General features: G+C 39.8%; 1 protein-coding gene across 2 annotated transcripts in view; it reads right to left on the bottom strand.

Annotated features, from left to right (window-relative positions):
• The window catches only part of LOC124719990 (protein RCC2), a 90,552-nt gene that overhangs the window by 69,884 nt on the left and 8,546 nt on the right, over window positions 1-12,122 (bottom strand). For both annotated transcript variants that reach the window (XM_047245216.1, XM_047245217.1), the window contains exons 2-4: window positions 10,342-10,612; window positions 2,781-2,912; window positions 194-282 (exon numbers count right to left, since the gene is read on the bottom strand). In XM_047245216.1, coding sequence (XP_047101172.1) covers window positions 194-282; window positions 2,781-2,912; window positions 10,342-10,612 — 492 coding nt within the window. The remainder of the gene's footprint in view (window positions 1-193; window positions 283-2,780; window positions 2,913-10,341; window positions 10,613-12,122) is intronic.

Here is a 12,122-nt window from a genome sequence, read left to right as displayed (position 1 = left end):
ATCAATATGAGAAATAAAATTATATTATACAAAAATAGTGTTTTTGGGGATCAAACATATGCTTTAGATGTGGAATAATCAAACATTTCCACTTAAGTACGAAAGTTCTGAGGAGGCAAGATTCATTACAGCTAGCACACTTGCAGCTGCATTGCTGGTGATGAAACTTAGAAATAACAGGCTGCCTACTCACCACAGTGGCCGTGGCGATGACAGGGTGCTGGTTGCCCACGCCGCATTGGCCCAGCTTGTTGTCACCAGCCGCAAACACGGCACCCGTATCTGCAAACAATGTCACCATCTTTACCTCTGCTGAATGCACGAATGCTTTACTGGCTGGTTAAAAAAGTGCAACTGGAACGATAATATAAAAAAGTCTGCAAACAATAACTGTTGCACTGCACACAAATGCAAGGTTCCAGAAATGTACGTCAGGATCGGGTTTACGACGCACGCCTGTGCAGTCTTTCGTTTACTCGTAGAGGCCGAGACGACAAATGGAGTCTCCTGAACTGTTTGGTAAACGAGAAAAAGAACAATAAAAGACAAAAAATATGCCAAGAAATCTACTTTACATTAAAGAATCATCTGAAAATGTCAAATTATAATAACTATTACTTATTTTATGACAGCTGTTGAGATATTAAGCAGCAAGATATTAAAAAAAATTTAACATTAAATTTAGAAATTAACGGTTTTAAAATTACGACCTGCAACTTCTGTTTTTTTTTCTCATCTTTAATATATGTGAAACGTATTATTGCGCTAACTACTGACAACCTTCACTAAACGTAAACAATTTGCACATTAAGTACTTTGGCAACTGTCAGCTTCACCGCAAAATTTTGGTATTTTTATACACACAAGCTTAGTACAGAATCAATAAAATAAAACTGGAGTATTATTTCACATGAATGCGGCTGTCTAAAATACAATAGTGTATACCCATTCTTGTTGTGCAAAGTGTCTTAAGACCAAACTGTGTTGTGCATGTTTCATGTTCAACAAAATAAAAATTAAATATTGCAAGAAAGTGAACCTGAAGAGCATTGTAATATTTATCATCTCTCTCCAAGTTTTAAATTCCATTTTCTCTGACAGTTATTTTTGGGCTTTACACACTTCACCTATCAGACACAAGAAAATCTATATTATACGTAGCAACCTTTAACTACAGGTACAAGCACAGCGAGTTTGTGTAAAATGCAGTACAGTAAAATATACAAACTATGTCACAGGATCTTTTAAAAGGTAGTAAGCACCCTTTACGGCCCTTTGTTCAAATGTGCTCGGATGACAACCTGTGCGAGATGAAACAATATTGAGAATTTAACTGACTGGAGCCTTTTTTTTTGTACTTATGGTATTTGAAGGTCAGCACCTGGACATCAATTTCCTAGCAGTATGGTGTTAATTGGTTAAAAGACTGAATTACACTTTTTGAATAAAAACACCACCTTTTGGTGTATGCATACAAAATGCCTTATTGTAACATAAAACATATATACAACAACAGTACTGTTCAGCATCTAGAAATAAAAAAATTATTTTATTTTATGTCTGACATTTTGCTGAAGATTAGATGGGTAGATCACATAACTAATGAGGAAGTATTGAATAGGATTGGGGAGAAGAGAAGTTTGTGGCACAGCTTGACCAGAAGAAGGGATCGGTTGGTAGGACATGTTCTGAGGCATCAAGGGATCACCAATTTAGTATTGGAGGGCAGCGTGGAGGGTAAAAATCGTAGAGGGAGACCAAGAGATGAATACACTAAGCAGATTCAGAAGGATGTAGGTTGCAGTAGGTACTGGGAGATGAAAAAGCTTGCACAGGATAGAGTAGCATGGAGAGCTGCATCAAACCAGTCTCAGGACTGAAGACCACAACAACAACATTTTGCATTTTGTACCAAATTTTAGTTTACTGTGACTGTCTACCTCCATTTTAATGTGACTGGAAAATAATAATGAAAACAACAAGAATAAAATAACATTATTTTTATGATTCAATATTTATTAACTAGCATTTCCATTTACACATCTGAATAGCTGGGCCTGTTGAAGTGTCCAGTTCTGGCATACAGGAAGGTGTGCTAGCCTCAGATGGAAGTTCCGCGTGGATTAATGACGGGCAGCCAGTATTTAGGCCAGCCCACATTTCAGTTTTGAAGTGCTTTTCCACATTGACCTAGGCAAATACCGGCCCGTTTCCCACATCATGATTCAGGTACAAGATAAGCAAACACTTTGAAATAGGAAGCGCTACATCTGACTGTGCTGTTCCACTAGATGCAGAGAGACAGGACGGGGAGTGGGGGAGACAGCAGTGGTCGCCATCAGGAGTGACGATCCTACCGTACTAACAATCTGCGTACGAGAACAGTCGGTTCTCTGCAAAACTGGAGAAGTACTGTACCAGTACCGACCAGGCCAGAATAAGGGGGCACTGAAAAGGAAAAAGGAACGGACATTTCAATGTGGCTGTTTTGTACCTGACACTGTTCAGAAATAATATAATCCACAATGACGACATTTTGAAGTTTTTTTTTATAATTGCGTCGTACTCCTTTCGGAAAATGATATACGGACACTGACCTTCAAATCCTACAAATACGAAGAATACTGAAGACAGCCCCTGCGCAAGGCTACCTGGTGAGACGTGTAACTACCATAGTTACTCATCTGCCAGATGAGTACTGCGCGCGCCCACACACACACACACACACACACACACACACACACACACACACACACACACAACAGACTCACTCTTCTTACCTGTCAGCAGCAGAGTATGGTTCCGCCCACACGCTGCACCGACCACATTCAGGTTCTTCACAGCTTCGATGGGTGTCGGTATATCGCGTCTCACCGTATCCCCGAGACCCAGTTGCCCCTTCTCGTTTCGGCCTGTCGGAAACAGAGCGGAGCCAAAAATCAGATGCGTAAGTGAATTTTTCCTTTAGCATTTACGATGCAACAGATTAGTGGTCAGCTGTAGAGCAAGAAAGATCTACACTCTGTACTTCAACCACTCAAGAGAACTTTTATTGCAAAACTGCCTATGTTACTGAAACACTCAGTATTTTAACCACTTAAGAGAATTTTTTATTGCAATACTGGCTACATTACTGAATGGTTTCTTTAAATTATTATATTACTGACACATTTCAGTTACTATCATTAGAATCCGAACTTAGAACTTGTGAAAACAACTTTCAGTGTCAGCTGCCAACTCCAAAATATGGAGATTGAAAATCTCCTCCACCAGAATCACAACGGAGTCAAATAACAACTACAGCATGTCATTCCGAATGGAGAAATATCTTCAGATGTAAAAGTAACTTCGCTTGTACCCTAAGGGAGCGCTATAGGATGATTACTTTCCACAATATTTATAAACGACACAGTAGTCGAGGCAGAGGAGTTATGACGGTAGAAAACTTTGGTGAAAAGCAGAAGGCCTGCAGAGTATTGACGCTTGGTGTACACATTCGAAGTTGACATTCAACATAAATAAATTTAGCATATAATACAGAGGCAGAAAGACCCACCTTTCTACGATTACACAACTGCAGATCACTGGAAGCAGTTACATCCACAAAACATCTAGGAATACATATACAGATAAGTTGGCGGCAGCTCCATTATGCTCTGGAAAACTTTCACACAGGAACCCGCAGCTCCAATGGAGCCTGTGCAAGGCACCATGATGGACAAGGACCACAAACATCACCTCGTGATGATCACATTTCCCAATGGCAGTGACATTTTTCAAAAAGATAATGCGCCAAAACACAAGGCCAGGAATGTGATGGAGTGATTCTAGGAACACAGTGGTGAGTTCCAAATGATGTGCTGGCCCTCGCAACTCGCCATACCTGAACCCAATCGAACAAATCAGAGATATGATTGAACATAGTGTCAGAGCTCATTGGCCCGCACCCTGGAATTTACAGGAACCAGGTGGTGCAAGCGTGTGTGTGTAAATGGGGTGCCAATTCCCTCCAATAATCAATGGATACCTCATTGCTTCCATGCCACATGTCACCTGTCACCGCTGTTATCCATGCCAAAGGTGGACACACAAGCTATTAGAAAGATGGTCATAATGTTCTGGCTGATCATTGTAAGCAGTTTTCTTGGTTGCTCTTTCAATGGCACAGTCTCAACCTCTTTCTCAAGCTTTCTCAATTTTTACTTCGACAGGTGCTCAATTTGGTTATCTAAGTACCTATTCTTTTGGAAAACAGCTCACAGATACATTAAGTCTGTGGTGAGGTTCTCATTGTATGAAAAAAGGTCGTGGATTACGGACCGCAGTCTTTGGCTGATGGGCTCGAGGCGTGGATATAAAGGTTGTCAATGTGCATGCACAGGTTTTCCACAACTGCCAACCTTGAGAAGAGGCTGCCAGTGATGACAAACACATACGGAGAGGGGTCTGGAAAACTATCAAAATCAGAAGCCCGATTTAGGCCTTTAAATGCTGTATATCAGATATCCTTAGCAGCTAACGCTATGTACATAGTATTTTTGATACATTTTTTCTTCGTTTTTCAGCCTATTTTTTCCACAATTGCTGATATACAAGTTGTATAGGTTAAATACAGTATTTTGCAACTGTAATGGAAGTTTTATTAAGACAAACACTTTTCACTTTATTCTAATCAGGATGTATACGAGGACAAGAAAAAAAAATTCTCGATTTTTCATGGATTTCCCATTTAAAAATACACTTTCTCCTGGGTGAAAATACACTTTTTCCGTGTTAAGTGACAGTATACTCCTCCTCGGAACCGTAAAACTTATCAATCCTTTGAATGGTTACGGTTTTATACACCGGCGTAGAATTTCGCATTTTGGAAAGATCTTTGATGTGTAGCAACATGTGTGCTGCATACGTTCGTATTACAAAAGTATAAATGTGAGTTCTACTAAACACCACGTTACTTTCTGAAGCATTGAAATCGAGATTGCGATGTTTTTTGTAAGCCAGTTCTGGCTCATGTCACATGATCTTGCCAGCCAATGACAGCAGATATTCAGAGCATAGAACACGTGATGTAGTCAGCCAATAGTAAAGTAGCGCGTACACACAAATAGGAAAAGTTAATGGTTTAAATTAATACACATAGTGTTGTTCGAAGAAAAGCAAAGCTTTCAAATATAATGAAGATTAATAAGCTGCAAGAGAAGCTTTCGCATATGATGTTGATCTTTTTTGCGCGCGTTACGCTTTCACATACATCACACAAATGTGCCAGAAAAATTTAATAATGACAAATGTTTGATCTTCTGGGCTCAAAATTTTTCGAAACGATTGTCCTCAAAGACTTGATTTTTAAATGGGAGTCAAACAATTTGTGATTTAAGAAATTGATGGTACATTCTTGCACATAGTTCATCTTCCGTTAAAGGAAATTTACTTTGAAATTGATGCTTTTCCAACTAGCATTCGCAATATTTTCCAGTGACCTGTTAGGAATAGGCTTGTTTCAGCAGTTGCCAGAGAGCGCCAGGTAACAGGTGTCACCACGCTTGCACAGCTACGATGACACAGGAAACCTGTGTGTTCATGTGTGTAAAACATTAAAAGACCTTACGTTATGTTATAAAAGAAACAAGACGTCAGAGGATACTCTACGAGCATCGGAATTTCATGAACCATACTAAAATGCACAATTCAGCTAAAAGTGCAGATTCGTATGCCCAGATTCGGACGTAAATTTGCTTGGGGTACCAGTACTGTATTCTCAAGTTTGGTTCTTTATTATGGCATAATGCCATAAGTGCTAGAAGACGAAAACGCGCACATTAAACAGTTCGCTTCAAATACACTGATTGCCTCAATGGAAAAGATTAATAAAAGCCAAATTTCTTTAGCAAACTGACAAAAACAACTTCATTGTTCTGCAAGACTATTAATGCTCAACTGTCAGAATGGTGGAAATGAAATAAAATCTGAAAATAATAATATATGTTAACCTTCTGTAATTATGTGAACCTATTTTAATTCACTTGATAGCTCCTGGCCACAGGAATCCGTTACGTTTTCATTTGACGTGAAAGCGATAAAGAGGAAACGACAAAATCATTAAACTTATTAAACACGGGGCATGTTGAGACTATCCACCTCCCCATTACAACTCAGACTGCTGTATGCATCAGCCCCGGATAAACAATATTTTCGAACCACGGCAGTACTAGATACTGATGGTCCCAGTAGCATATAGCTGCTTGCCGCGACTGCTTACACAGCCAACAGCAAAACATCTGTAGCCAGAAGTCGAAGAAGGTACTACTCATGCGCGACTCAACTGCACATGCACATGAACCCGCTCACAACTGCTCAAATGAATCTATGTAAACAGTTGTGACGTCACACTCGTCAGAGAAAGGTTGTTGTTATGAAGCATTGCGTAATCTTCCTAATCCTTTGACACATTTTGCTGTTGGCAGACGCTTGTATGATCACTGAGTTTTGTTATTGTATGTGGCGCATTTGCTTTGCAACTTAAGTTTAATTTTCTTTCTTTCTTTTTTTCCTCTCTCTCATTCATGTTTTATTATTCTACAGGAGTGGGATACAGTACTATACTTTGTTGTTGTATCGTTTCTTACCAGTCAAAAATACAAAAATTTAACCAGAAACTAAAATGAAAAAAATTCCTGGAATTCTAAAAAATCCCGAGTTTTTCCCTGATGGAAAAATTTCTGGGTTTTTCCGATCTCCCGGGTCATATACACGCTGCTAATGCATCTTTAGTGGTCAGGTTTTTAGTTCTTTACGCCATTCTTTCTGTTCTTCCACATGTGTGTTGGATTTTAGCACACAGCACTTTTACCAACACTAAATACATTCATGTTTTTATGTTGTGAAGAACCACTGTCACCTCACCATTCTGTGTGTTTTGTTAAAATAAAGCAAAACAAAACTGGTCTTAATACAACTTTCATTATAGACGGTATTTAACCTATATAATGCAAGTATTTTTGTACATTAGTAATGTCACAAAATAACTGAAAATTTCATCCAACTATAATAATTTACTTCCAGAACAATTTAAGGAAAGTTAAGGGATACGGCCATTATTGTAGTAGTGTCAGTGTGCTGCATATTATTAATTATGGATAAATAGGTGAAATGCACACCTTGTAGTGTCACCCGATTAGAAAAACTGCAACAGCTTGTTATAAATGCCTAAACCTCGAGACGTCGCTTGGTTTGAAAGCAGTTTTATTCCTATACTTTATTAGTCAAGATATGCAGAACGAAAATTTTTGCCCTCACTCAGAATAATCTATCTTAGTAAGATGTGGTGCCAAACACGTTCGTACACATGTTTACTACATACTTCGGAAGAATGTCACTGCAATCTATAACACTTTAGAGCAGCATATGATTAGTAAAATGTAAACAGTACCTTCATGTGTATGATATGCTGTCTAAGGTGAATCATCAATGAATGGAACATGTTAACAGATATGATAGCATGCATTTTATTGTATTTTGTGATTTTTATTATGTAATAGCCATCTGTGGGTGCTACATATATGGACATGGCCATGTGCACAGGGTGCTTTATCAGTGTAAATGTTTCTTTTTGACAATGATTTTTGTAATGTGCCATATTTTATCCACTAACATGACAACTTGGCATGAGGTTCCCACTCACAAAGAACACAATTTCTAACAAAAATTTTGAAGAACTTAAGATGACAGCTAAGTCTGTTGGAACTGGTTGCTGAAAATAAACAAATATTTATGCATCCTTGGTTGTAGAAAGCTTTTTATCAACAAAAACAGGTACCACCTCCTCATTTCTCAACATGAAAGATTCTCAGATCCATACCCGACAGAACAGTGCCAGTATCAGGAATATAAGGACCATTTACAACAGTTGTGAACCATCTTGCCCCTGGAGAGGATACGACGACTATGAAACCCTTCCGAACAATCATTGGATGCATCCTGGCCAGAGGAGAAAATTCATTTGATAACTAGGCCCATACTGCCACATTCTTCCTAAATTTGACTATTTTGTAAACCTCGAATTAACACTGTGTACTCTTTCCACCGATAAAGTTTCATTCCATTTTCTCCTCCTCTGCTGCATGCGTAACTTCTTTTGGCAGACAGTACATTTGTTTTGTCTGAAATGGAGACAAGAGAGGGATGCTACAAATGTAGTGAACACACCACACAGTTTATATGCTGTGACTCTTATTAATGTTGAAAAACCTCTGAAGCGATGCTGAGACACGTAATTTAATATAAGACACACGGAGTCAGAAATACACCAAAAGTGGATGACATATGTTGAACATGTGATGTCACCAGATTATGCACCTCGCCGCACGTACGGCAAACGCCTATCATTCTGTCAAACCTCGTTATTCCGACTCGAGTCGAGCATTCGTGTCGGTAGGGCTCTAGGTCCACGTGGGTGACTTTAGTGTGTGGAGCTCAGGTTTTGAGTCTTGTAGACAGTATTTTTTTTTCACTGTCTTAGATAATTGCCAGTTTACAATGAGACAAGATTTATTATTTATTTACCTGTTTCACGGTCCACGCTGGTTCACTGCAAAGTACAGTATAACAAAAACGCACAGTTATCAGGTCACAACAAGTAAAAGACTACAAGCTTCAGAACTGCATCATTACCAGTAAATGCCCTGTATTTTCCTTACTAAATAATGCCTGAAAGTAAAACAAGAAGGGACAAAAGGAAAGAAATAAGAACAGTTTTTACTTGGTTACATCAAGGACAATGATTTAGTAACTTCTATGTATACAACAGATTTCATTTCCAAAAAATGTTCGAAATTTGCGCCATTTTCTTGAATTTGGTATTGTATTGCTCAATCATCGCTTCATGCCCTAGCCCAACCACTGCACGACATGAGGTACATCATCTGTTGACAGTCATACGTCCCGCATTTCTCATCCATCTTTCGGGTACTTCCCGACACTTCCCTGTGTCTTATATTAAATTACTTGTCTCAGTGTCGTCTACATCACTTCAGTTTTTCAAACATTAATATGAATCACAACGTATATTCCAACTGTCACGTGGTCACCATTGTAGTGTCACTGAAATGGAGCCTAATGTAGCACTATTATGAAAAACAAAGTAAGAGCTGACATTTCAGGACACCGGTAGTTCATGACGTAAAAGATAGCAAAACAATTGAAGTTATTTTTTCATTTCTCCATTCCAAGCACCTCGAGTGCTGAAACTTTATTCTGAAACCAGGATCTAAGGGTAAGAGCAGTACAGAACCTAGCAGTTATGAAGGTACAAATTTGCACACATAAATGACATAGCGAATGCAACATCATATGACTCCAAATGACATATAACGAGTATGGCTTGAAACAATCACATCAGTGTTATTTTGAGTAATTAAGTGTGGGATGATTTTATATTACAACAGCAACTGCTGATAGTGTGTTTGGATGATGTTTTGAAGATCTCTCAATGTCAAACAAGATACTGTGTGTGCATACAAGTTGCAGTGACAGACAGGTGTACACATCTCACAGCTCTACAGTGGATGGTGGGTCACCCTGGAACCGTGACCAGAAGGCCTGACTACAGTTATTACATTCGTAGAATATAATCTGACGAAATAAATACTTCACATAATGATCTTATATTAAATAATAACTGAGGATTGATTTTTGTATTGGTAACCACTCCAAACATAGTCCAGCACCAGGTTTTAGTTAATAAACTTGAGTTGTCTGTAGACATATTGTTGGAGTTGGAAGTGAACTGTTAACCCTAAGGGTTGTAATAAATACTTCCTTTAAAGAAAAGTTTGCTAAAAGAGCTACATCTGACAACAAGTTACTAAAAGTTGTAGATAGGCATACAGATTAAAGTTAGTCAAAAGAAAGATTTGTCTAAACATTATCACACAATCAAAGTTCCTTCCCCATACAGCACATCTGTTCTCTTGTACCATCCAGGTCTCTGGTTGACTAGACTTTTCCAGAATAGATTCCACATGGAAGGAGAAAAGGAGGAGGAGGAAATACTATGTACGAACTTTTTCCTCCAATAATAACTACTCTAATATCCAAATTACTCTACAGTGTTCCATTTTTGTTAGTGCACGTAACTCAAACTTTCCCTTAGTAACTGAAGTACTTGCCTTTAATTGAGTGTCAACTTAGCACCTCCAATTTGCCCATTACTACAAAAAATGAAACAAACAGAGCTATCATATGGGTCGAGCTGTAACAACATTTGGACAAGTCTCTCCACTGAGAAGCTCACTGAGAGCATAACGTGTGGGAAATAAACACGAACCTTCAAATCTGGCTTACCCAAAGCGAGTGCCTGACCCTCTTCTGTGACAATGATATTGTGGGCAGCGTTGCAGCCGGAAGCCACCAGCTTGACGCGGACTCCCGCCAGTGGAGCGAATCTGTGCGGCGACCACAGGTTGCGACCTGAGGCCGGACCCACTTTGCCCGCATTCTTCGGGGCCGTCTTCCGACCGGTCAGGTCCCAGTTTGTGCAGCCGGCAATTAGGAAGGTACCGCCTTCTCGACGCACTGGCGGCACGTCCGTCTGTGGAGGTATCGGCGGTTCTACCTGTAAACACGTGTGCGAGACTTGAAAGTAAACTCTATGCCTTCTAAACGGGGTCAAATATTACATAAGTACGAAGAATTTTGATTACCGTAGTGAAAAAAATAAATCACATAACAGTATTTGTCTGTCTGCAGGAACAGGTCTGCCATTCCAGTACAGACTCAAATCCCCACACCACAGCACCGCGGTATCCCATTAGAGAATCCAAAACAACACGGCGCCACCCATCGCTATATCAGAGAATCTTGCAGTAATTCATTTTCTGCATTTGAAATGGAAAAAATGCTGCAACAATCTATTCTCAGCTGGTGGAATTGTACAGCCACAGCACACCACTGTGTGACAAAGTGGCACAGTGTAGACGCTTTCAGTGTTGTCAAATGCATCTGAATGATAAAAACAAAGTGGCTGACCACATCTGTGAAGAAGCAGGAATTGCTACAAAAGCACCGTATCACAATCGAGGCGATACTGGAAAACTTGAAAATGGATCACCGATCAGCCTTTAACATCTCCTACGATGTGTCGAAAATCGCTGTCCACCAGATTCACAGACTGTTCACACACATCTGCAAGTCCACCAAACTGAGGCAGCAGTAAAATTTTGCCGCTGTGTCCAGCCTGTCCTGATGACTGCTTTAGCTCTGTATTAACCGTAAACAAGTGCCGAACATATAAGGGGAGATCAAAAAGCTTCCATTCGAGGGCATCGTTGCAGTGTATATGCAACAGAGAGAGACTCCAATGTGGGTATACAAGCATCGACAGATAGGCAAGGGATTAGTGTGGGGTTTGTGTCTTTCTGACCCACACACAATAAATACAGACACTAACTGTGGCAACGTTTATTCCCAAATGTGTCCAAACACGGCTGACACGCTGTTATTTTCTCGGCTGCTGAAAGACATAAACTGACAGACATCAATCAGAAAATGAGTTACATATATGGGGAAGCACATTTGTCGGGAATTACTGTCATCGAACGGTGCACTCAGTTCCGTGTCGGTTGTGATACGACCCGAGACGCCAACTGATCTAGAAGGTCAGCCATAGTTGTACCAACTTGTACGCTAGACACTCTGGCATGCACCATATAATCCAAATCTCTCTCCATGTGATCATCACACATCAGGTCCCTTAAGAAAAGGCCTCAAAGGGTCAAAGATTCCTCTCGGAAGAGGACATACGGCAGTTAGTAACTGACTTCTTCGCGCAGCAGGACACAGTGTTTTACCAGATGGGTATCTCTGACTCAGTGGACTCAATGCCCATAGTGATTTTACCCCATTGGCATACTGACTCTGGGGCTGTATACCATTTGAATGGAAACTTTTTGATCACCCCTTCTAATACTATAACCACGAAAAGAAACAAACCGAGCAGGGTGAATTCAGCACTGCCAATACAAGTGAAGATCCAACTACCGTCAGGCAAGGCGATGCTGTGTGGTTTTTGTGGCTGTTGTCGTGCAGTGCTAATATATCCAACTCTTAACAGTAAGTTTAGAAAA

Source organism: Schistocerca piceifrons, chromosome 11 (assembly GCF_021461385.2).
Source record: "Schistocerca piceifrons isolate TAMUIC-IGC-003096 chromosome 11, iqSchPice1.1, whole genome shotgun sequence".
Lineage (NCBI taxonomy): Eukaryota > Metazoa > Arthropoda > Insecta > Orthoptera > Acrididae > Schistocerca > Schistocerca piceifrons.
The sequence above is the reverse complement of the archived record's forward strand: the minus strand, read 5'-3'. Positions and strand labels throughout refer to the sequence as shown.